At 55.9% G+C, this 23,206-nt stretch overlaps 11 protein-coding genes across 11 annotated transcripts; 6 read left to right on the top strand and 5 right to left on the bottom strand.

The window, feature by feature from the left end:
• Positions 1-154: 154 nt before the first annotated feature.
• M421DRAFT_90571 (uncharacterized protein) lies at positions 155-1,153 on the top strand (the record flags this gene model as incomplete). The annotated part of the gene is made up of 4 exons (XM_033597870.1): positions 155-202; positions 318-393; positions 612-925; positions 977-1,153. The coding sequence occupies 4 exons, from the start codon at positions 155-157 to the stop codon at positions 1,151-1,153; spliced, it is 615 nt and encodes a 204-aa protein (XP_033450986.1).
• A 959-nt stretch (positions 1,154-2,112) lies between these two features.
• Positions 2,113-5,973, bottom strand: M421DRAFT_57570 (pentatricopeptide repeat protein; the record flags this gene model as incomplete). Its single annotated transcript, XM_033595518.1, has 1 exon — positions 2,113-5,973. One exon carries the CDS (start codon positions 5,971-5,973, stop codon positions 2,113-2,115), a length of 3,861 nt encoding a protein of 1,286 aa, XP_033450985.1.
• A 951-nt stretch (positions 5,974-6,924) lies between these two features.
• On the top strand, positions 6,925-9,105 carry M421DRAFT_418216 (Phosphomevalonate kinase). Its single transcript, XM_033591705.1, has 2 exons — positions 6,925-7,429; positions 7,902-9,105. The coding sequence occupies exons 1-2, from the start codon at positions 7,152-7,154 to the stop codon at positions 9,010-9,012; spliced, it is 1,389 nt and encodes a 462-aa protein (XP_033450984.1). The 5' UTR covers positions 6,925-7,151; the 3' UTR covers positions 9,013-9,105.
• M421DRAFT_357583 (uncharacterized protein) lies at positions 9,059-9,713 on the bottom strand. The gene has a single exon (XM_033589635.1). The coding sequence runs from the start codon at positions 9,433-9,435 to the stop codon at positions 9,106-9,108; it is 330 nt and encodes a 109-aa protein (XP_033450983.1). The 5' UTR covers positions 9,436-9,713; the 3' UTR covers positions 9,059-9,105.
• Positions 9,714-9,764: 51 nt separating this feature from the next.
• On the bottom strand, positions 9,765-10,661 carry M421DRAFT_3038 (60S ribosomal protein L35; the record flags this gene model as incomplete). Its single annotated transcript, XM_033589136.1, has 6 exons — positions 9,765-9,906; positions 9,956-10,108; positions 10,165-10,229; positions 10,297-10,311; positions 10,496-10,503; positions 10,613-10,661. 6 exons carry the CDS (start codon positions 10,659-10,661, stop codon positions 9,765-9,767), a joined length of 432 nt encoding a protein of 143 aa, XP_033450982.1.
• A 174-nt stretch (positions 10,662-10,835) lies between these two features.
• On the top strand, positions 10,836-11,558 carry M421DRAFT_57654 (protein transport protein GOS1; the record flags this gene model as incomplete). Its single annotated transcript, XM_033595524.1, has 2 exons — positions 10,836-10,898; positions 10,956-11,558. The coding sequence occupies 2 exons, from the start codon at positions 10,836-10,838 to the stop codon at positions 11,556-11,558; spliced, it is 666 nt and encodes a 221-aa protein (XP_033450981.1).
• Positions 11,559-11,711: 153 nt separating this feature from the next.
• On the bottom strand, positions 11,712-12,683 carry M421DRAFT_57806 (uncharacterized protein; the record flags this gene model as incomplete). Its single annotated transcript, XM_033595535.1, has 1 exon — positions 11,712-12,683. One exon carries the CDS (start codon positions 12,681-12,683, stop codon positions 11,712-11,714), a length of 972 nt encoding a protein of 323 aa, XP_033450980.1.
• A 368-nt stretch (positions 12,684-13,051) lies between these two features.
• M421DRAFT_3035 (uncharacterized protein) lies at positions 13,052-15,390 on the top strand (the record flags this gene model as incomplete). Its single annotated transcript, XM_033589132.1, has 3 exons — positions 13,052-13,648; positions 13,695-13,723; positions 13,773-15,390. The coding sequence occupies 3 exons, from the start codon at positions 13,052-13,054 to the stop codon at positions 15,388-15,390; spliced, it is 2,244 nt and encodes a 747-aa protein (XP_033450979.1).
• Positions 15,391-15,615: 225 nt separating this feature from the next.
• On the top strand, positions 15,616-19,528 carry M421DRAFT_357466 (HET-domain-containing protein). Its single transcript, XM_033589633.1, has 2 exons — positions 15,616-16,786; positions 16,840-19,528. The coding sequence occupies exons 1-2, from the start codon at positions 15,840-15,842 to the stop codon at positions 19,265-19,267; spliced, it is 3,375 nt and encodes a 1,124-aa protein (XP_033450978.1). The 5' UTR covers positions 15,616-15,839; the 3' UTR covers positions 19,268-19,528.
• M421DRAFT_3033 (uncharacterized protein) lies at positions 19,466-20,069 on the bottom strand (the record flags this gene model as incomplete). Its single annotated transcript, XM_033589130.1, has 2 exons — positions 19,466-19,618; positions 19,845-20,069. 2 exons carry the CDS (start codon positions 20,067-20,069, stop codon positions 19,466-19,468), a joined length of 378 nt encoding a protein of 125 aa, XP_033450977.1.
• Positions 20,070-20,886: 817 nt separating this feature from the next.
• M421DRAFT_418210 (zinc finger protein) lies at positions 20,887-23,197 on the top strand. The gene is made up of 2 exons (XM_033591704.1): positions 20,887-22,726; positions 22,818-23,197. Exons 1-2 carry the CDS (start codon positions 20,906-20,908, stop codon positions 23,061-23,063), a joined length of 2,067 nt encoding a protein of 688 aa, XP_033450976.1. The 5' UTR covers positions 20,887-20,905; the 3' UTR covers positions 23,064-23,197.
• Positions 23,198-23,206: the final 9 nt, after the last annotated feature.

Here is a 23,206-nt window from a genome sequence, read left to right as displayed (position 1 = left end):
TGCCAGCCTAGCCCTGCGAGGCTGCCGCTTGGTGAGTTCGACTACGCTTGGTGAGTTCGACTACGCTTGGTGAGTTCGACTACGCTTGGTGAGTTCGACTACGCTTGGTGAGTTCAACTACGCTTGGTTGGCTTTTTGTGGTCGTGGAGAGACCATGCCTGACTGGGTGGGAATGCAGATGCTGGGGAGTTTGGAGATTGTTGTATGAAACTGCGCTAGGTACTCTTCGAGTGGTCTTGGGTTGAGGTCCTTGATCGAGGAAGATTTCTAAGCCTTCAGCAGCTGCGGTAGTTGACTTGCTAGGTATTTCTCTCCAGAAGCCGGGAAACCCGAGATTCGAGCCTATGCCTAGCGTGTTCATCCCACAGCGCAACGAACCAGCCCTGGCTGTTTGTATGCACTTGGTCGCGAGGCCGGCATTAGGTGTGCGAAGCAGGCTTGACGAGGCGGTATTCGAACGAGCTGACTCTGCAATTCTGCTTTCTGGTCTGCCGTTGGGATGAATCAGAAGTCAAGACACATGTTCTGATTGGTCTGGTGTACTCTTCGAGACTCCTTCAACCCGCAGTGGGAGCGCGTTAGTCGAGTTGATGTAGACACACCGTGTTTAGGCACATCGACCGTCACTACCAATGCAGGCCACACTCCCATCCAAAGCGTCTCCGGCAACCCTCCGTCTCACAAAAGAGACGCCGGCCATGCTCGCCGCGTCGCCGCCCCTGCAGTGATGCCAGTACCCGCTGATCTCGACACCCGCCAGTCCAAGCAGGTCCCCTGCGCCATCAAGGACAACAAGCCTTATATCCCGAACAAGTTCCCAGCCGCGCTGGCTTGCACCAACAACATCGAAGTCGTCACCACCAAGACACTGAGCTACACATGGTCTAGGACGGCTACCAAGACCGTCCCCAGACCAACCGCAACCGTGAGTCCAAGCAGCCGCCCACACGCTCCGAACTGAACTAACGTGTACCAGACCACGAGCACACGTTCGCACACCATTACCACCGTCATCACACCTATCCGCGCCTCCACGACCGTCACAGAATTCATCACACTCACCTTGTCCACAACATCAACAACAACATCAACATCAACATCATCAGCATCATCAACAACATCAACAACATCAACAACATCAACAACAACATGACAAGCACAACAGCAACAATAACAACCCTAACCATCGCCGCCGTACCCACGGCGACAATCTACCCAGGCTGCAACCCCTCCAACTCCATCTCGACCCGCAACGGGAAGAGCATCGAGACCGTCGTCGACGCGGGCACCAACTAGGCGACGGAGCGGCGCTCCATGCCCTCGGCGCTGGAACGCTGCTACGCGTGCTTCGACCGCGCCAACTGCGTTTTACGCCGGCTCGTGTTCTTGTTTGTGGCGACGATGTGCCGCCTGGATACTTGTGTTGGGGAATTATGTTGCGCCTGATAGAGCTGGGGGGAGGGGTATACGCTGAGTGGTGAGAGTTGTGGATTGTTGAGGTGGGACCAGCGGAGGGAGTGGGGGCTGGGTTGTGAAAAAGGGAGAGGGGAGGGGGGGGATGTAGTAGTAGAATAGAGAAAAGGCACGGCTAAGCGAGGCGTTCGCAGATATCCAGAGCACGGCACATGTGCAATTGAGATGAATATACTTTTCAATTATGCAGGCTGTACTCTATGCCATGCGCCACCGTCGCCACCCATCCATCTAGAGGAGGTGTATATCCGGGTATTATACAGCCAGCAACGCGACTGCGCGCGCAAATCAAGTCGGAACAAACTATGTAAGCCCGTGCAACACCATGGCCAATGTACAGCAGCACCCCAACACCAGTCCCCCAAGCCGTGGAAAAGCGACCTGTGCAGTGACTGGGGCGCTCAGACGCCGTCCGTTCCTCCGCCCTAGGTATCTTGCTCAAACAAACGCCATCGCTGGAAGCGATTTGGAAAACAGACGTGAAGATATACTGCCCAGCCGCGCCATACGGCAGGGGGTGTTTTGAAGTTCTTTTAGGCCGTCGCGGAAGGGAGTAAAGAAACCAAGTCGAAGCATGGGGAATCGAGAGAGAAGCGAAAAAAAAACACGGCACTTTGCGGTCGGGCAACCTTCGACTGCTTACGCAGCCATCTCAGCAGGCTGCCTGCCACCACCGACAAGCTCCAGAATCTTCCCTGCGACGGCAGCAGGGTAGCCGCGAGAAAGACCCTCGTTTACGACCTGCATGGCACTCGCTCGGTCCTCAACAGCCATGTACGCACGCGTCATCGCCTCGTAGGTGCTCGGCTCACGCCTGGCCTCGGGCACAGACTCGTAAATTGCCTTGGCCTTGTCGATGTTCTGGGCCAGCGCCCAACCGTGGATGAGCGAGTTGGCGATGTACGGAGTCATCTCGACGCGGCGCGCGTGCATGTTTGCGAGCACGGCGTCGGTGGCTTCGATCTGGTGGTTCGCGACCATGGACTCGAAGAGTGCTTGGTAGAGACATGCTTGTGGGCGGATGCGGGCATCAGCGAGGACGGTCTCGAAAAGCTGGCGTGCGCCGTCCATGTCGTGTGCAACGCAGCCTTTGGCGTGGATCAAGGAGGAGTAGTGAACGGCCTCGGGCACGGCGCCGGCGGTGCGGACCTGCTCGAGCACGCGCTCGGCGGCTTCCATGTCGACTGGCTCCAGGGTGGCGTACGTGTCGATGAGGAGCTTGTAGGTATGTGTCGTCGGCTCGATGCGCTTGGAGCGCATGCGCTCGTAGTAGCCGAGGACCTTGCTGCGGTCGCGCTTGGTGGTGAGGAAGAACTGCATCATGCTGTGGTAGGGAGCAGGGCGCGGCTTGTAGTTGGGCATGCTCTCCATCTCTTCGAATAGCTCCTCGGCAAACTTCTCGTCACTGACGCGGCAGAGAGCGTTGACGATGGTGCCATATGTGACGGAGGTCGGGCGGATACCGAGGCTGCGCATCTCGGAGAAGTAGAAGAGACAGTCGTCGATGCGGCGGGCCTTCCCGAGCTTACCGATCAGGGCATTGTACAAGAATGAGGATGGCTCGACACCCTCAGACTTAGCACGGAGGAAGATCTTGACAGCCTCGGTGGCCTCATCGAAGGTCTTGGTAGACTCCTTAAGCGTAGTGATGTAAAGGCCGAAGGTGTTGGCAGTGGGCGCAGCACCCATGTCCAGCAGGTCCTGGTGGTAACGGGCAGCGAGGTCGCGCTGTCCGCAAGTAAGGCAAGCAGCAACCATAGCGTCAAGGATAGTAACCCAGCCGTAGCGCACGATGCGGTACTGAGGAAGAAGGGGAATATCCTGCTTCGCGAGATTGAGAATGTCGTGAGCCAGGCTGAGGCGGTCCTCCTTGGCAGCAGCGGTGATGAGCTTAGCGTATGTGAAGAACCTGGGGTGGCGACCAGCTCGGCGCATGTTCTTGAACTTCATCAAAGCCTCGTTCAGGTGAGACGCGGTGCGACCATGTGTCTTCTCGAGCAGCTCGGCGATGACGACCGAGCCCTTGTTGTCGGTAGACGCAGCATACGGGTCGTATTGGTCCTCAAAAGCGGGCACTCCAGGTGCACCTGGTCCAGGTGCAGGGTAAGCCGCAAACGGAGCAGGCGAGTACATCGACTCGGGTGCTGGGTGCTTGTAGCTGTACCATCGGTGCTGGAGGTCACCCCGGTCAAGAGCAGCGAGCACCTTCTCGACAAGACCTGACGTAGTCTTGTTGACAGGCGAGCCAACGGAGGTGATGACCTCGAGAAGATGGGCGAACCGCGCAGCATGGGCAGCGTCGACTTCCGCACTCTGGAGGATGATTCCAGACTGGACCTGCATCAGGAGCGTGACGTCGTCGAAGTTGAGTTGAGCGATAGCCTCAGGTCCCATTCCAGATAGTAAATGGTGAGCAACTGGGGTGACTAGGCCACCGTTCTCAATCATCGTCCACATCAGCTCCATGCTGGCCCGCGGCGGAAGGAAGATGCCACGCTTCATCATGAACTGACCCATAACCTCAATAGCCTCGTCGATATGCTCGACGATCTCCATCTTCGCCTGAGACCCTGACTGAGTGTCGCGGATGCGATCAAACATCTGACGACCCTGGCGAAGACCGCGCTCAGCCTGACCGCTTCCAATGAGAGCAACGCTGTGCATAGCAGTGGGCTCAATGAAGTCGGGCTTGGTAGGCGAGAGCTCGAGCATTCTCCAGAAGATCTCAGCAGCCTCAATGTTTCCATTGCGGGTGTGCATAGCGCCCATGGCCATCGCTGGTCGGGCAAGATCAGCCTCTGCAGGAAGAGCATCGAAGGCCTCAGTAGCAATGTCCATGACATTGCGGTCAGCTGCTTTGATGCAGATAGCAGCCATCGCGATGTGCTGTGCCTGAGGGCTTAGAGACTCGGTGGCATGGACGTAAGCCTGTTTGAACGAGCCGCTGTTCAGCCAAACGGGGAGAAGAGCCTTCAGACCGACAATGTCGCGAAGAGATGTAATGTCCTCAGCTTCGATGAGTGCGGCCTCAACCTTTCTCAAAAATTTCTGGCCACCCTCCATACGGTCACAAGTGGCGTAGGCCTTGATCAAGGCGGCGTACACATCCTTGTCCTTTCGGACGAGCTGGACGCTGCCGTTGTCGTTGGCCATGGCAAGAGCCTTGTACTCATCAAAGCACTCGACAGCACTTCTCAGATCACCAGACTTGCCGAAAGCGTGAATCATAGGAACGAACATGTCGCCAGCTGGCGTCACTTTACGCGACTCCATGTGCGAGTAGATTCGGACCATGTCCTCGACGCGTTCGCCCTCAGCACAGGCCGTGACAAGCAGACGGTACGTCCTTTCGGAGAACTTCTGGCCTGCCTCGACCTTGATGGCGGCGTCGAAGAGCTTGACCGCAACGCCGAGGGAGCTGTCTTCGGCGAGGATAGCGTAGTCGGTTTCATTCGACTGGAGCATGAACTTGCCCTCCTCCTCCAGTCCGCCGTAACGGAGGCGCTTCTCTTCGTAGACCTGGCTCATCGACACAACTTCCAGTGATCGTACGGAAAGAAGCTCAATGAGGGCTGTGTAGGTCGCCGTGTCTGGAGCAACACGGCGGCGAAGCATGTCCGAGTAGACATCAAGAGCCTTGGGAACGACCTGGTGCTTTGCGCGCGGGAGGTTGATCGCAGCGGAAAGGAGGTAGTTGTAGGCAGTGGTCGATGGCTTGACTCCATCGAGGAGCATAGACTCGAAGACAGCCGGGATTTCAGCATACTTGCGGTTCGCAGCGAGCTTCTCGAGATGTGCGGTGTACTCCTCAATCTCATCGAATGGGCTGGGGAGGAGCGACGACGGCGGGGTGTAGCTTAAGCTTGCCGAGTTGGCCGTGTCCGAAAGATTTGCGGGCGTTACTGTCCTCTCCTGGATGGGCGATAGCCGTGTCTCCGCCTCCCTGATGGCCTCGTTCACGGCCCTGATCTTTGCCGCCTCTTGCGCGATCGCCTCATCGACCTGTGCAAGCGCAATCTCCTCTGCCTGCTCATCGCCCACGGCCTTCTTGAAGTCTTCTACCTGGCTCGTGCTGTATGCGCGGTTGACGCCAGCACGGGCAGGATTGGGCTCAGATGCCTCCTCAGCCGCAGCCTCTGCGGCCTTCGCCTCTGCTTCCTTGGACGCATGCTTGGGATCGTATTCGATGAGCTTGCGGAACTGGTACTGCGACCACTCCTTGTCTTCGGTCTTCTGCGTCTTCTGCCACGCTGTGTAGTAGGCGGCGAGTCCGGAATCCTGGTGCTCGTGTGCGCGTGCGCTGTCAAGCGCCTTTATGGCGCTCGTGGTCGAGTTCGAGGCGAAAGCATACTGCTGCTTGTGGCCCTTGCGGAACCTGTCGTGCTGGAGTGTGGCAAGAGGGTTGTTTTGGGAGACACCGGCGACTACAGACTGGGCGTAACCGTGGGTGAAGCCTTTCGCAAGACTCGTACGCGCGAGGGAGAAGCTCTTAAAGACCATTTAGGAAATGGAGCAACCCTTCAGATGGGAAGGGCGAGACTGGTCGGAATCAGTACATGCAATTGAGATGGAATTCTTAATGGTGAGGGCGGGCAATTGAGACTCGAGTCCACTCGCGCAACATGCAGCAGTTTGGTAGCTAGGCAACAAGATATTGCTCGCATTCCTCGTGGCAACTCAAGTTCACAAATACCATCAGATAATACGTACTGGTATCCTCAAGATCGCCCGGCGATGTTGCAGGTTCATCTGACGCTGACCGCCAAACGAATGCGCTTCAAGGTGATTTTAAGGAGTGTGTGTTGGGTGGAGACCTACGTAAAGCTCAATTGGCTCTACTGCAGACCTGTGCCGTGATAGTCGACGACGTCGAAATAATTGGGTAGAATTGAAGTAATGAAAACGAAAGGCTCGCTGTGGCCAGAGGAAAGTAATATCGGCCACGAAGGCAAGTCGTTAGCGGGAGCCACTGCAAGAGTCGAAGATTCGAGCACTCAGATCGTACTCGTCATGGGAGGATGAGAAAGGCCGACGCGACAACGCTAGTCTCCCTAACTTTTCTCGTGCAGTAGTACGCTGTACCGCGTCCGGTCAAGCGGATTCTGTGGCTCAGCTTGAAGCACTCGAGCCGGGGAGACTTGGAGACATTCCGGGCGAATCAAAGAGCGTCCTTTGCATGTCGGTGGCGGCTGTCCTGCTGTCACCGAAGTGGGTGAGTCAGGCAGCCCGACGAGAACATAACGGCTGCACCCCGCCAATCCTTGCACGCAAGAGGAAAATAAGCAGAAACGAGGCACCTGATGCGCAGAATCCTTAACGCCGGGATCAGATTATGCAATCTACCAGGCAGCAAGATTCGAGCCGTTCATCGCATACCAAAGCACGTGATGATGTAGAATTACTGTCATGATGTTTACGACTCGACCGATGCAGATCGCAGCGCAGGGGTTGCTTGTCCAGCGGTGAAGACCTGAGGTCGTTCTGGCAGCTGGCTGCACCTCTGGCCTCGTAGTGACCCACAAAAGCGCGGTGAGAGAGCACTACCTACTCGCGTGCAACAGCACACTCCACACAGATGACCGACACCACCACCTGCGGCCCTCGTTCCTAGCACCGCTCCCCCTTGCACCGCCCTCACAACCCCCCGCGCCCCATTCCCCTTCCACATGAGTGCGCAAATGGCACCCGCGGAGGCGCCGTTGACCCCGACCGCCGTCTCTTGTCCGGCAAAGGTGCTAGTCGCCGGCGGTTACCTGGTGCTCGACCGCAACTACACTGGTCTTGTGTTTGGTCTCGATGCAAGAATCCATTGTATAGTCGAGCCGATCAAGTCGACGTCGGGCGTTTCCATCAGTGAGATTGTCGTGAAGAGCCCGCAGTTCCGTGATGCCATCTGGGAGTATGGATACCGCGCGAAGGAGCGGGATGGTGGCGTGAGCGTGCATACGTTGAGCGTGTAAGTACTTGATGTTTCTCGTGTGTTGTCGATTGCTTTTTTTGCTGCTTTGATGCTGGCCTTGAGGTCAGTCCTACACATTCGTTCCTGGTACGGCGATCATCTGTCTAGTCTGTCCAATCAGACCAATTTGAGGCACCATGGACAGGGGCATTTGCGCTTTGGTCAATGGCGTCTTGTGTCCGATGAATGTTCGAAGCATCGATGCTGTTGGCTTCGAGAGGCTCTTCACCTAACGGACTGCTCGAAGCCTGCTTGCAACTCATCCCCTCTGTCCGTGTTACTTTGCCTGTCCATTAGACGGAGAAGCTTTACCTGTATCTCTGTTCCATCACTGCAACACCAATCTGACCGTTCGTTCTGTCACTTGCTTTCTTCTACTCCATGCTTGGAATCAATGATAGACCCACACCAACTTACACCGTTGACAAACACTACAATCCTTCAGAGCATCATCACTGACCAACAACAGCGGCCACAACCAAGTCATCTCCCGCAACCCCTTCATCGAGACGGCGCTCACTTACGCCCTGACCTACATATGGACACTCACACCCACCCGCATCATCTCACCGGCCTCGATCCGGATCCTCGCCGACCAAGCATACTACTCCAACCCGGGCACCCGCAACTCCTCATCGCGCTTCCTCGACTTCAACGTATCCCTTAGCGAAGCGCACAAAACCGGCCTCGGCTCCTCCGCCGCTCTCGTCACCTCCTTCACCGCAGCAGTACTATCCTTCTACCTCCCCAAAACCATGTTCGACGTGACGACAGACCGAGGACTGACGATCCTGCACAACCTCGCGCAGGCGAGCCACTCGCACGCCCAGGGCAAGGTGGGTAGCGGCTTCGACATTGCCAGCGCCGTGTACGGGAGCTGTTTGTACAAGCGATTCTCGCCCTCGCTGCTATCCGCGTTGCCCGTGCCGGGCGCAGCGGGCTTCGGGGCGAAACTGCGAGACCTGGTCGAAGGCGAGTGGGACACGGAGATCGCGCGGAGCCTGATCAAGATGCCTGCGGGTCTGCGGCTGGTCATGTGCGACGTTGACTGCGGCTCGGAGACGCCCGGCATGGTGAAGCAGGTGTTGAAGTGGAGACAGGAGAACGCGACCGAGGCGGAGGGTATCTGGCAGCGCCTGCAGGGCGGGAACGAGGCGCTCGCGGCGGAACTTACGCGTTTGGCTGAGCAGGGCGCCGAGGAACCGGATGGCGCGGGCAAGTATGCGAAGCTGAGTGTCATCATCGAGGAGAACCGTGGAGCGATCAGGGATATGGGCGAGAAGAGCGGGGTCCCGATTGAGCCGCCGCAGCAGACGCAGTTGCTTGATTACTGCACTAAGATCGAGGGCGTGGTCGGGGGCGTTGTGCCGGGCGCGGGCGGATTTGATGCCGTTGTGTTGCTTGTTGAGAACAGTGAGGCTGTGATGCAGGAGCTGAAGAGGAAATTGAGTGAGTACCGACCTGAGGATACGGGCGCTGAGGGCCCGAAGATTGGGAGGGTGGGCACCGTGGACGTCAGGGAGGAGATGGTGGGTGTCAAGAGGGAGGAGTTGGGGCTGTACAAGGAGTGGACTATGTAAGCGTGGGGTGGGAAAGGGCCAGTAAAAGCACATGAGCGTTGTTGCTTGACTTTTAGTTGATTCAGTAGATGCACCTAATAACGTTGTCCGCTACTATACGCATCCCACTGTCGAGAAGTTCAAGCAACGAATGTACGCAATGGCTAGCACGAGTGGGAGGGCGTGGGTGAGACCATGGTATACGAGACATAGCATTGATCTCCACTGGATACATGACTTGGACTTGGTAGGCTGCACTTCAGGAGCACGAGCCAGTATCAACCCATTCGAAAGGCGACAAATACGCGTCGCATAGGACCCAGTGAAGCAAGATTGATGATGTGTGACATTGACACAATCGGCCGTCAGCGTGCCTTCCTGAGGGCGTAGGAAGCATTGTTTCCGACCTTCATTAGCGTGACACGACTTCGTGCTCAGTGTCATCGTTCTTGCTCAAATATGGTCGTAGTTTCGTTTGACGCCAATATGCACTTTGAGACTCAAGCTGGACACCGGGTATCGTATCGATTCAGTTCTCATACTTCGTCACCATCCATTCATTGTCTGAACTTTTTGATTCATATTGATCTTGACATGGACGCCCCCATTTCCGTTGAAGCTGCTCCGTCCATCCCTGACCCGCCACGTCACCTCCCTTGCCCCTGGTAGGTGGTGACTAAGGGTACATTGGTGTGTGGCTAGCTGGAAAAGCCCCGGCGATGCAATGCTTCGTGATAGACAAATGAAGAAAGGAAAACACCACCGCTCCACGCTTATGCCTTGACGGCGTACTTGCGCTGAGGGAAGTGGGTGTTCTTCTTCTTCTGCTTCTCGGTGACGAGCGACGACTCGTGCTTGGTGAGCCTTCGGCGGATGGCACGGGTCTGCTTGGATCGGAGGTCGAGGGGAAGGTACCTGCACGCTGTTAGAGGATGGCGTTGCGGAGGGATCGGCCGAAACGCACTTCTTGCCCTTGTAGAAGAGCCTCAGCTGGGCGCGCTGGTTGGCGTTGATGACGGTGAGGACCTTCGCGATACCCTTGCGGACGTCATGGATGCGGGTGAGCTTGGTGGACGAACCACCGGCAACCTTGGCAGTCCTGAGCTGGATCAACTCCCTGGTGCCTGTCAGCCTCCTATCGCGGTGTGTGCGATTGCGTGCGGCGCGACGTACGACTTGAGGTCGGCGAGCTGGGTCGCGAGCTCATCCTTGGACTTGTTCCAGAGCTGGGTGGTCTTCTGCGGCGGTTGTAAGTATGCGGTCGAGCGGTGCGCAGCGGGTGGGCGGGCGAGAGGGTGTACGTACGACCTTGGACTGAGACTGCGGAGGGACTGTTAGCAGAGGTTCGTCTTTCGTTTCTTTCGTCTTTCATGGATTCGACGTGCTGCGACGGCAAATTTGCGACTGCCGGGCAGAGCGATCAATTGCCCCCCACCACGCCGTTCCTCCTCTTTCCGCAATGCATGTGCCCAGCGTCGTCCAAAAATCGAGAGCGTCCACGTACCATTTTGACTGTTCCGTTAGTGTGACCGGGTGTTGTGGATGGAACTCTCGCGTGTCTTCAATGTTCAAAGGTTTGTGGGCGCTAGACGAGCGCTGCAATGGCCCTTGGCGAGCTTACCCATTCTGGGGCTAGCGCGGTCAGGGCCAGGCAGGTGCGACCGCGGCATGATGCCAGAACACCGTCTCGGAAGGCGCCCAGCATTATTGCAAGCATATCTATGCAAAATACTCGCGATCTGGGATTCTGGCCAATAAACCTGTGCCTGTAGATAATCTGCGGCTACGACATACAACAACTGCAGCCTCGACAGCCGGCAGCGCCTCCACACGCTTCCCGCGCCATGTCGTCCAGCGGCGGAGGATGGGCGCAACTGCGCCAGCAAGCGCGGGCTCTTGAGCAGCAGGTCAGAACCCGCAATAGCTTCGAGGCTCGCCCACCCGCATACTGACGCACGATGCAGACAGAGACTCAGTTCCACACATACTCACAGTTCGCCTCGGCGCCCAACATCCCCCAGAACCCCTCCGAAGACGAGCTGCGGACCGAGACGAATCTGCAAGAGCTGCTCGAGAAGCGGGAAGCACTGGTCGGCCAACTGTCGAGACTGCTGGACTCGGAAGCGTCTGCCTCGGCGGTCAAGTTGAACAACCTCGCCCGCCACCGCGAGATCCTGTCCGACCACCGCCGCGAGCTGTCCCGCATAAAGTCCGCCATCACCGATGCGCGCAACCGGGCAAACCTTCTCTCCAACGTCCGAGAGGACATCGACCAGTACCGCTCCGCGAACCCCGAGGCAGACTACATGCTGGACGAGCGGAGTCGCATTGACAACTCCCACAATGTCGCCGACTCGGTGCTCAGCCAAGCGTATGCGGTAAACGAGAACTTCAGGGTGCAGAGGGAGACGCTGGCGAGTGTCCAGAGGCGAATAGTAGGTGCTGCCAGCCAGGTGCCGGGCATCAACAGCTTAATGGCGAGGATCGGGTCGAAGAAGCGGAGGGACGGTATCATACTGGGGAGCTTCATCGCGTTCTGCTTCCTGATGCTACTATGGTTCTGGTAACCATGAGCTAGCATGATTTCATTGGCGTTCAAGCGGCGCGGATATCCATGTTCTTTGCGCGCACTCGCCAGGCGGGCCGCCTATATAATGACAGGCACAGCGCCTTATGATGTACAACTATGTTTACAGGTCTGTTGAGCATCTCCACCTACCTCACGCAGCCTTCCTCGTCTCCACTAACTTCCTGAACCCCTTGTTCATGTCCTCCATCTCAGTCCCCTCTGCATCCCCGCTCCCTGCCCACCTTATCCTACACTCTTCATCGACCACATACACATACCCTACCCTGCCATTCAGCAGCCCAATCGTCTCCCTGATCTTCTCACTAACCCCCTTCCTGACCACAAAATACCTCCCCCACTCCTCCTGGCTGCGCTTCGCCTTCAGCTGCCACTTGAACAGCGCAATAATCCACGCCTTCAGACTATTCTCCTCGATATTGATATCCACCATCTGCGCCCGTCCCTTGAACTCGCCAAGGATACGCTGCAGCTCCGGATTCTCCTTCTGCCCCGTAAAGCTCCGCGCCTGCGTCTCGCCCCACTGGCTCGAATACACATTCACCACGCTGACCCTGCCCTGCAGCACATCCGTCGTATCGCGCGCACTCCCCTCGAGTGTATCGCCGCGGAAATTCGGAAAATACAGCGCCGCGTCGGCCCGGAACATGCGCGGGTTCGCCATGAACGTCTTGCCCGACCGGTACTTGCGGATGTTCTTGAAGTCGCGGAAGTAGTTGGTGCCCCATTTCTCCACCAGGTCGGCGCGTTTGGCGAGGTTGCGCTGCGACATTGTCATGCCCGAGTAGTCTTTCTTAATGCGTATGTTTGCGGTGTTTTCGCCGCGTTGGGGAGGGTCGGGGAAGCCGATGGGTCGCCCGAGAGGCTTGGGGACGAAGACATCGTCGTCTTTGAGGGGTGGCGGCAGTGGTGGTGTTTGGGAGGTTGTGGGTGCGGGTGTGGCTTGCTTGGGTGCGATTTGTTTCGACGCGCGCGAGGTTGTGAGGGCTCGAGGGAATTGCTGGGCGATTGGGAGGAAGGCGGAGCGGGTTTCGCAGCGCAGGCATAGAGTTGATGGGGTGAGAAGAGCCCGCCGCAATGGCGCTGAAATCCTGGGCTGCAGCATTGTGATGTTTTTGTGCTTGCAATTAATTGCGACTTTGCGAATGGTGTGAGAGTGAGCTTGCGATTAGCGCTGGATGCCACGTGCGGACGTGCTTCCGCGTTCGGTCTTGGACGCGCTGCTGCCTCTCCATTACATCGACACAAGATTCGAAATGCTATCAACGTTTGTTTATTTTGGAATAACACTACTTTTGCAGGGCTCGCACCTTGATCTAGACTAATCAGCAGTGGCTACCAGGCAGACATTCCAGTATGACAGATCAGGATCTTGCGGCCAAACAAGCATACTTTGATGAACAGAGATTACTTGACATCTCAGATGATGAAACAAATTGCAATGGCGAAGTTTTCCATAGGATCGAGGCCGTCATGGCAGAATTGAAGCAACCGCATCCGCCAAAGCTCACCCAGCAACCTAGCAGCTTTTTAGGACCAACACCAAAAGAAGTGAAGGCCAACTTCGAAGCACATACCAAACGGCGGCGTGCAGTCATTCGAGATGAGGCTAGGAGGCTCGCTCGCTCAGCGACTGCTCCAGAAGCAGCGCTGACACGAAGCTTTTCGGTCACCAAGCCGCGAGCAAGACAGCTGTTGAATGCCGAAGGTGATGCCAACGGCAAGATGAAGTGCGTCGCATCCCTGCCCAATATGATTGGGCTCGATCAGATACCCTTCTACCAGCAAATGGGTGTAATCCCACGAGAACTCAAGAATGGAAAGAACGTCAAGCCGGCAGACAACATCAAACTCCTCCCAGAGTCCCAGCAGTTACTACGCGGCAAGATTGCCTACTTCTATCCCAATGACGATGTCAGCATGGTACGGCGGACTCGTATCCACAAGGTGATACAGCTTGGGGCAGCCTGGGTGAACAAGTGGCGAGACGATGTCACACACATTCTGGTCGACGATGTGAACCACACGTACACGCAATTGCTACGGCATCTTAATCGAGCAGGCTTTCCAGTGCGTCTCTTTCGAACGATGTTATCAATTTGCTAATACAACGCAGGAGAAGGTAGTGATAGCAAAATTCGACCCGTACGCTGTCTTCTCCTCATAGACGTACGAGTCGGCTGACAGAGAGCAGGTACATACCACAGTGCATACAATTTGGCAAACTCATGGATCCATCTGCTGCACGCTTCAGCGTCAAAGGTGCACTGCAACGAGGCCCAGCAAGTCAGATGCCAGACACATTGATGGCTGTGTCCGAGGCGTCAGGCGAGTCACGAACATCGCTCCAGATCAAGCCTATGAGGAAGCAGAGAGATGCTATACCGTCTCAGAAAACGGATTCCGTACCGACAGAGGGCACACCGAGCCAGGCTGAAAAGGTCGCAGAGAGCCCGCTGCAAGATCGGGTTGAAGACAGCTTCGTGATGCCTTCGTCGGAACCAGACGAGGTACTTCATGAGCATACAATCCCCGATGCATCGTTTGGAGATGAGCTTCTTCAGGCTATCCAAGAAATGAAAGCAATTGCGCACCTTCCTATCGACGACGACGAAGACGAAGGATCCCCAACTCCGAGCGTTGTTGGCGCAGAAGATGAGGGTTCGGGCACAGACGATGAGCCTCTAGATGAGCCCACCAGATCTCGCAAGAAGTCGTTTGCGAACGAGAAGTCAGTCTCCACCCGATCGTCGAAGAAAGGCTTCGACCAAAGTGGGTTCCAGTGTATGGACCCCAGCACTGGCGGCTACGCCTCTCCGAATCCCAACGCCCGCACCATTCAGATCCTCGAAGAGATGAGTAGGCATTACGATCAGATGCAAGACCAGTGGCGTACCTTGGCGTACCGCCGAGGCGTAACCATACTGAAGAAGCAGACCACAAAGATCACCACCGCAAGGCAGGCTGCAGCCCTGCCATTCATCGGCTCCCGGCTAGCAGAGAAAATTGAGGAGATCGTTCTCACCAATCGACTGCGCAAGCTCGACAACACAAAAGACAACCCACTCGACCAAGTCCTCCGTCTCTTCCTGGGTGTCTACGGTTGCGGACTCGTGCAAGCGAATAAATGGATCCAAGCCGGGCATCGCACGCTCGTCGATCTCCTTACAAAAGTCAAGCTCACCGACAGCCAGAAGATCGGCGTCGCACACTACGACGACTTCAACAGCCGCATTCCGCGCGCCGAAGTCGCTGCTCACGGGCATATTGTAATCAAAGCCCTGAAGAACATCGATACGAACTTTGAAGCAACAGTAATGGGTTCCTACCGCCGCGGCGCATCGGACTCGGGCGACATCGACATGCTCATCACGCACCCGACCGCCTCGCTCGCACAGCTCCGCAGCGTGGTATTCCACACCCTCATCCCTTCACTCTTCAAAGCCGAGTTTCTCAAAGCGAGTCTCGCGACAATGCGCAAGCACGACGCGAGCGGCACGAAGTGGCACGGCGCCAGCTGTCTCCCCGGCAGCGGGGTGTGGCGACGCGTGGATCTTCTGGTCGTGCCGGAGAGTGAGATGGGCGCTGCGCTCATTTATTTCACGGGCAACGACATCTTCAACAGGAGTGTGAGGCTCCTGGCACGCAAGAAGGGTATGCGGCTTAATCAGAGGGGACTGTACAAGGACGTCAGGCGCGGGCGCCGTGGAGAGAAGCTGAATGAGGGCGTGCTGGCAGAAGGCAGGAGTGAGAAGAAGATCTTTGAGATTCTGGGTGTACCGTGGAGGGAGCCTCACGAGAGGATCTGTTAATGGGTTGGGGTAGTGAGAGAAAGGCATGTCGGCAGACTGCCATCCTTGCTGCATCCTTGAGCTAAGCGAACAATTCCTCTAGCCTCGAATCGGGCAGAACGAGCACCCCATTTTCGATTACTGTTTAAAGCTGCTACAGGTGGGACAAGTTGCTATGTTGTCCAATCACCTGCGCAGTATTAGCGCCTTGCTGTGGGCGGACTCTCAAAGCCGCGCGCCCAGCTTCCCGAGTTGCATGGGAATCGTACACTGTTGCTTTGTAGCTGCTTCGTTTTCCTTGCCTCAAGGTCTCCAATGTTTTTGGGATGCTTCAAGCTCTTGCCTCTCCGTGCTTCTGCGCCCCTTTCCGTGCACGAAAATCATCCTACACATTCGAGCATCGGAGCTTCACATCTACTGCTTCTTTTTGAAGCCTTCATCGTTTGGGTTTCAAAAGCCGCTACCGAAGAATGCGACTCCTGGAGACGACTGACGGCCGCACGTACAACCTTACTGACGACTTCATTAACAAAGGTCAATATCCTCCATACGCTATACTCTCTCACACCTGGGTGGATGATCAGGAGGTAACTTTCGACCACATCATTGAAGACAAAAGAAGCAGGTACAGGCAGCTACGTACCGGTCTTCGATTACCGCCGCGTCTTGGTAAAAGCGGTTATGCAAAGCTCCGGTTCTGTGCAAGGCAAGCCAGACGTGATGGCTTACGATATTTCTGGGTGGACACATGCTGTATCGATAAAAAAGACCCCGAAGAACTGGACAGAGCGATTAATTCCATGTTCCAGTGGTATGAGCGCGCAACTAAGTGCTACGTCTATCTATCAGATGTATCATCAGCACAGCAAAACGGGGATAGCGAGTCTCCTACCTGGCGATCGGCTTTCGAAAGAAGCCGGTGGTTCACTCGAGGCTGGACACTTCAGGAGCTACTGGCTCCGACTGTGGTAGAATTTTTTTCGAAAGAAGGGCATTTCCTGGGCGATCGTCTTAACCTGAGACACATGATTCACGAGATCACTGACATTCCCCACAAAGCACTGTCAGGTGCACCATTGGAGGAGTTTGGCGTAGACGAACGCCTTTCTTGGGCAGTCGAGCGCCAGACCACCCGCGAAGAAGATGAGGTGTACGCTCTGCTTGGTTTGTTCAACGTCAAGCTACCTTTCATCTACACTGAAGGCTACGATAGCGCCCTCAGACGACTCCTCGACGAGATTGAGAGCTCCAATGCCGCCTCTGCGGGAAAAGATGGTCAAGAGGAACAGACACTGAAGTCCACCATACCTTTTCGGCGAGACAAGGACTTCGTTTTTCGTGAGAGCTCGCATAAACTACCTCTGCTGTTTGCAAAAACTCCAGCTTGTGTCGCCCTTGTTGGTCTTGGAGGTGTAGGGTAATCCATATGACTCGCAACCTGATCTATGTCAACGCTGACCAGAACAACAGAAAATCCCAGCTTGCCATCGAATTCGCCTATCAGGTGCTTGAAAAGTCTCCCAATACCTGGGTTTTCTGGGTACATGCTGAAACGGAGACAAGACTCCGAAATAGCTACCACGAGATTGCTGAAATGATCAAAATGGACGGCCGGGACGATCCAAAGGCGAACATCACTCAGCTCGTGAATGCTTGGTTGCGTAATGACGCAAAGGTACCATGGCTGATGATTGTTGATAGTGCCGATGACGCAAGCGTGTTCTTCGACAACGTCCCGGCATCTGATGCATCTCGCGAATCACCTGCATCGCCTGCATCAACGACGAAACTACCTCTTTCGTCAAATCCGCCATCATCGCACACTGGATCGATCCTTGTTACCTCTCGCAGTCACGATGTTGCCTGCATGCTTGCAGATTCGGAGGAACACATCATCGAGGTTGGACCAATGGATGACCATGACGCCCTCGATCTTCTTCGGAAAAAGTTCAACTCTACTATCAAGAGCGACGAAGCCACGACTTTGGTCAGACTTCTTGAAAATATGCCGCTCGCGCTTACTCAAGCAGCGGCGTTTATCAATCGGACTCCGCGCATGAGCATCTCGAGATATTTGAAGGCCATCGACAACAATCGAGCATATGTATTGAATGAGGGCAAAGTAGATACTCGCCGGGACCGTGGAGCATCAAACTCGATTACAACAACCTGGCAAATTTCTTTCGACTACATTCGTAGCCGGTCTCCTGGGGCTGCTCGTCTACTCTCTTTGATGAGTTTCTTCGACCGACAAGAGATACCGAGGTCGCTTCTTGAGGGACACTATACCGCAGAGCATCATCAGGGCCAGTCTAACTTTGAGAAAGACATCTACATGCTCAGAAGCTTCTGTCTTATCAAATCCAATACAGACAGCACGACTTTCGGAATGCATGGGCTTGTGCAATACGCGACACGAGAGTGGCTTGATCGGCATGGAGAGCTTTTGTATTGGAAGGAGCTCATCGTTACCTTGGTGGACAAGCACTATCCCGTGGGCCATCACGAGAATTCGACGTTGTGCAAAACGTTGCTCCCGCATGCGCAAGCCGCAATCAGCAACATTCCTCAGGAAGAAGATGCACTGGAGGCCTGGGCATCGCTGTGTTACAAGATGGCTTGGTACTTGGGAGAAAGAGGCAATTTCGACAAGGCCTACGAGCTCATTGTGGACTCTTACGATGTCCGAAGACTCTTGTGGGGAGAGGATGCTGCTTTTACGCTTGATACCCTCAATAGTCTAGCGCTCATCTTGCATCGATCAGGCCGATACGATGAGGCAAAAGAGAAACACCAAAAAGCTCTACAAGGACAGATCAAGACGCTGGGAGCTGAAAGCAAAGATGCACTCAATACAAAAGTCAATTTGGCAGGGCTGTACAATGATGAGTGTCAATGGACAGAAGCCGAAAAGCTCCTAGTCGAGGCACTGGAATCCTGCAAGACGGCTTTAGGGCCACATCATTCCCTGACACTGAACGCAACGACTTTGCTAGCCACCACGTACAGAGACCAAACACGGTGGGCAGAAGCTATAGAACTAGAGCTTCAGATGCTCGAAATTCGCGAGAAGCAGCTCGGGCCAGATCATCCACACACACTAACTGTGAAGAGCAATCTCGCTTTTACATACCGACAGCAAGGCCGCCTAGAAGAAGCGGAGCGACTACAGCTCCAGCTTCTCAACAGCTACTCCTCAAACCCCGGTCTAGAACTCGAGCTACTCACCATCAAAGGTCATCTAGCAAGGACCTACATTGACCAGGGACGCCTCTCCGAAGCCGAGGCCCTGCAGCTCCACGTCTTCCAAGCAACAAAGTCCCAACTCGGCCCCTCGCACTTCACCACCCTGACGCGCATGTCGCACCTCTCGAGCACATACTGGGCCCTCGCCCGGTACGACGACGCCCTAGACCTGGAATCCCAGACCCTGGCGTTCCGCGAGTCGAAGCTGGGACTCGACCACCTCTCTACACTCGACAGCAAGGCTATCCTCGCCATGACGTATCGCAGCCTAGGGCGACTCGATAGGGCTGAAGCACTCGGACTGGAGGTTTTGGAGGCGCATGAGAGGAAGTTGGGTGCGAGGCATCCGCTGACGCTAGAGAGTAGGGCTGGGGTTGCGTGCACGCTGGGGCGACAAGGGCGTTTTGGTGAGGCTGTGGATATGGAAGAGGACGTGGTAAGCGGAAGGGGTGCGATATTGGGGCTGGAGCATCTGGAGACGCTGGCTGGCATGAGGAATCTTGCTGGAGCGTATAAGTGGCAAGGGCGCACTGGGGACGCGGTTGAGCTGATTGAGAAGTGTTGCGAGGCGTATGCAAGAGTGGTGGGTGTACAGCATGAGAGTACCGTTGAGTGTAGAGAAACCTTGGACAGATGGCGGGCAGAAGCATGATATTTGAAAATGATGGCCCAGTAACGAAACGATGGTAAAGATATGGCGGCTTGCCGGGAAAGAGGCGATTTCGCCAGAACGCCGTGCTCATGCGTGAAAAGATGACAACAACAAGCGCTCCTCATGGTCGTCTACAACACTCCAGCTGCCCACTTCGTACCTTGAACGCACTAGTCCTTCCTGATAGGATGGAAGACCTCAAAGGTGCGTCTGTGCAGCCCTTGTCTCCTCTGCATCGCGGTGCCGGTTGTTCTCGTTTGCGACCTCCTTCAGCGTTTGTTCGCGTGTCTGCCTCTTCTGTGCGTCGAGCTTCTTCTGGAGGTCGCCAGTTGTGTTCTTGTTTGCGCGTGCCTGGATCGATTGATTAGCTTTGCGCCTCAACAATACATCTACGGCGCAATGCGTACTGCGCGATACCAGCTTCGTCCGACTCGGTGTAAACCCTCCTGCTGATCGTCTGAACATCGTTGGGCCGAGTCGTGCAAGCTGGCACCACGCAACATCACATCCACCACAGTCACATGTACGCCCGCATCAACGCCGTCCGCTTCTCCCCACCCTTTACACTCGCACGCACCTCTGCAGCGGCCGCAGCCGCACTCCTAGGATCGCTTGCCGCATTTCTCTCCCCCAGCGTCCGTGGTGGTCCGCCCACAGTGCGCTTCTGTGTCGACCCAGCGCTCACTTTCGCGTTTGCGCCCGCTGGAACCGAGGCTTTGGTCGCTGGCGCCGGCGCAGAGCCCAGCGTCCGCCCGGGGCCGTCGAAGCCGTCTTTGGACTGCTTGCCGCAGAGGTTGCCCATTGCTCGATGCGCGCGGTCGCAGATCAATTGTGGTTTGATGTGAAGGTGGAATGTGGAGAGCTGGGGCGAGAGCAGACGTCAGCCTCAAGTCGATAGTGGGGAGTGGCTGTGCATGCCGTGAGCCGGGGGAGGTGCCAAGGACCTGGTCCTTGGGGTCAAGGTGGGCGGAGGACTTGGGTTGAGGGAAACATTGCACAGGGACTCTGGATGTATTGCCGTATTGGTAGTATGTATGTCTGCGAACAGTTGTTTGGTGAAACTGTGTGATGTTTGACGCTGGCTGTTTGACAGGCGCTCGAGCTCGAACCTTGAGTCTTTGTGCCCCTCTGTCACGTGCGCAGGGTTTTTGTATGACAAGGCTTTCACAGGGACTCACTTCTGCCAGGATCACGGCGACCCGAGCTTCGACTGACCATGCACGTCAGTCCTCTAGGTAGGCCGGCGAACGAGCGACACATCGTTTTTTCGGGAGCGCAACAAGGGTTGAAGCCAATGGCAGCACGGCAGGATCGCTTACAAAGTGGATCACCATCACCACGCTATTCACTCTTCTGAGCACATGGCTCTTTTTTGCGCAAGAACAACTCTCCTGCTGCCGTCGAAGCACAGAAGAGCTCAACGAGCTCAACAGACGCTGTGCTCACTGGTGTGATCGCACAGGCCCCGCTACTTCTTCTGACCCTCATGCCCCTCTCTTTCCAGCGAACCGGCGCCGCGCATATTCACTTTTGAGTACCCGAATGTCCTCAATGTCACAAGTCTTGGCATGTGGAGGACTGAGATATCACCTTTGAATATCGACGACGTACGTCCCCGACAATCCTCCGCCCGTCATCATGGCCCCGACTAACGGTTCCCCAGACCCTCATCTTGACGAGGGCTTCTTTGATTCCATGTTCACGTCGCTAGCCGCCCCGCTCGCTGGATCAAAGCGAGATGCGGCCGTCCTGAGCGGTGATGACGCCCAAACCCAAAGCCAATCGCCATTCAAGGCGACAGGTACGGGCCCGAGGGAGTACCCAGCTGAACACGTCAATCCACAAGTTTTGTGCTGCAGTCACTGCCCGGAAGTGCGCCCGTCCAAACGCAGGGCTTCGTCGCACAAGGTTGGTGAGTTTCACAATTTGACAGCAGAGTCGCACCCACCGATTGGCACAGACCAGCAGTTTCCGGACGACTGCTTTGAAAAGTTCTGCCAGGAGTGCAACTTCGATGCTTCTTGTCCGCCGGACTGTGAGCTGGTGTGTCCTGGCGACGATGCCTGTGATGCTGTCTGCATGCCGGACTGCACGCCGGAGCATGCCTGCTTCGATCCTCACTGCTCTCAGAGCCCAAAGCAGTGCTCAGACGGCTGCGTAGATCCCGAGTGCACTAAACTGTCCTCCCCGGACCAACCGTGCTTCTGCCAGAAGTGCGAGGCTCCTCCTTGTCCTTTAGGGGACCCGAACAACGACTGCCACTTTGCACACTCAGCACCTACTGATGCTGGCACCATATACTGCTACGACAACGCACCCTGTCACTTCCAAGAACAGTATCCAAGCCATACTGGTCCGCTTGCAAGTTACGAGACCTACCCATGCTTCTCGTCAGCTCACACACATCTCAACGGAGACACTGCCTCGACACACGCCTCGACCGCGCCCACACCTCTGTTGTCGCCCAGCAACTACACCTCACTTGAGAGCGCTTTCACGAGCGAAGCCTCTCCAGCACCTGGGCATGCTGCCTTTGCCAACAATTGCTTCCTCAACATCAGCGGGGACCACTGCCATATCGATAACTCCTGTTGTCATGGACCGAGCAGAGCTTGTGGAGACCATCCTTCCGCGTCCCAGAACAATCTCGACCTGTGGAATAATTCTATCGCCCAAGGCAATGGGTTGTCCAATGGGTTCATGAGCTTTGGTATCCACAGTCAACCTACCTCGCCGGCCACCATGGGTGGCATGTCGAATGGCAACATGTTCAACAACCAGTTCGAAAACTCGATGATGGGCTTCAACAACGGTACCAGCAGTTGGATGCTCCCCGACTCGTCCTTCGACCATTTCTCCCACGGCATGGGCGCCAGCAAACTCGACTTCCTCGCTTCCGCCATCCAGCAAGAGATAATGAACCCCATGAACTCTCTCACTACCACGCCCTCCATCCTCGACACCCCAACACACACCAGCACACCCTCAGGCGACGCAAACTGTATCTGCAAATGGCAACATGCCCCTGGGCTGCTCTGCCTCGCCATCTTCCCCACCGCCTCAGCACTCCACAAACACATAAAAACCGCGCACGTCGACAACTGCGCGTCGTGCTTCTGCCAATGGGAGAACTGCGACGCCTCCAGTAAAGACTTCAAGCAGCGCTCCAAGCTCTCGCGGCACTTGCTGGGCCACGCAGGCTACCGGCCGTACGCGTGCAGCTACGCAGGGTGCGACAAGACATTCGCGACGAACCAAGCGAAGGACAATCACGAGCGGACGCATACGGGTGAACGACCGTATGTGTGCGATCGGTGCGGCTACACAACAACGACGCATACGCAGCTGCAGACGCACATCAGCGCGCTGCACGAGGGGAAGAAGCCGCACAAGTGTCGGTTTTGCGACTTTACATGCGCTGATAGCAGTAATCTGAGTAAACACGAACGCACGCATCAGGTATGTCCACTCAGCCCTCCTTTTCTTGCTGTTCCCTTCTCTCTCCCCTTCTCTGAGGACGGCTTGAATGAGTCGCTAACAAACTTTGCAGACGCTCCGCCCCTACCGCTGCCCCCACGCAAACTGCACATTCAAGCCCGACTGCCGCTGGGAGAATCTAAAACGACATCTGCGCCGGTCAGGACACTGCCCCGAGCTGCTCATCGAAGCGAGTGAAGAGTACAGAACATACCGCGAGAGCGTGAGACGCGAGATCGACGAGTGGCATAAGAGGAACGGGGACGAAGGAGGTGCGAAGATGAGTCGACGCAAGGGGCGAGGCTCCGTGGGGTCATGAGTCGACGGTTGCCAATTGCGGTTTGGAGGGGAAATGGACGATACCAGATGTACATATCATCATCAGCAGAACGAACATAACGAAGTATATGCACTTGGAAGCCATAACTCAACGTGGTCTTTGGTACACGATCCAGCTTGACC

This window comes from Didymella exigua (genome assembly GCF_010094145.1).
Source record: "Didymella exigua CBS 183.55 unplaced genomic scaffold M421scaffold_7, whole genome shotgun sequence".
NCBI classification, from domain to species: domain Eukaryota; kingdom Fungi; phylum Ascomycota; class Dothideomycetes; order Pleosporales; family Didymellaceae; genus Didymella; species Didymella exigua.
This window is presented reverse-complemented; position numbering and strand designations above follow the sequence as displayed.

Bases quoted from the DNA above. Each gene is read 5' to 3' on its own strand.
- M421DRAFT_357583 (XM_033589635.1), bottom strand. From the start codon at position 9,435: ATGACACTGAGCACGAAGTCGTGTCACGCTAATGAAGGTCGGAAACAA.
- M421DRAFT_418210 (XM_033591704.1), top strand. From the start codon at position 20,906: ATGGCCCCGACTAACGGTTCCCCAGACCCTCATCTTGACGAGGGCTTC. The intron at 22,727-22,817 runs GTATGTCCACTC...CAAACTTTGCAG, and splicing joins AACACGAACGCACGCATCAG to ACGCTCCGCCCCTACCGCTG.
- M421DRAFT_357466 (XM_033589633.1), top strand. From the start codon at position 15,840: ATGCGACTCCTGGAGACGACTGACGGCCGCACGTACAACCTTACTGAC. The intron at 16,787-16,839 runs GTAATCCATATG...CCAGAACAACAG, and splicing joins GTTGGTCTTGGAGGTGTAGG to AAAATCCCAGCTTGCCATCG.
- M421DRAFT_418216 (XM_033591705.1), top strand. From the start codon at position 7,152: ATGGCACCCGCGGAGGCGCCGTTGACCCCGACCGCCGTCTCTTGTCCG. The intron at 7,430-7,901 runs GTAAGTACTTGA...GACCAACAACAG, and splicing joins AGCGTGCATACGTTGAGCGT to CGGCCACAACCAAGTCATCT.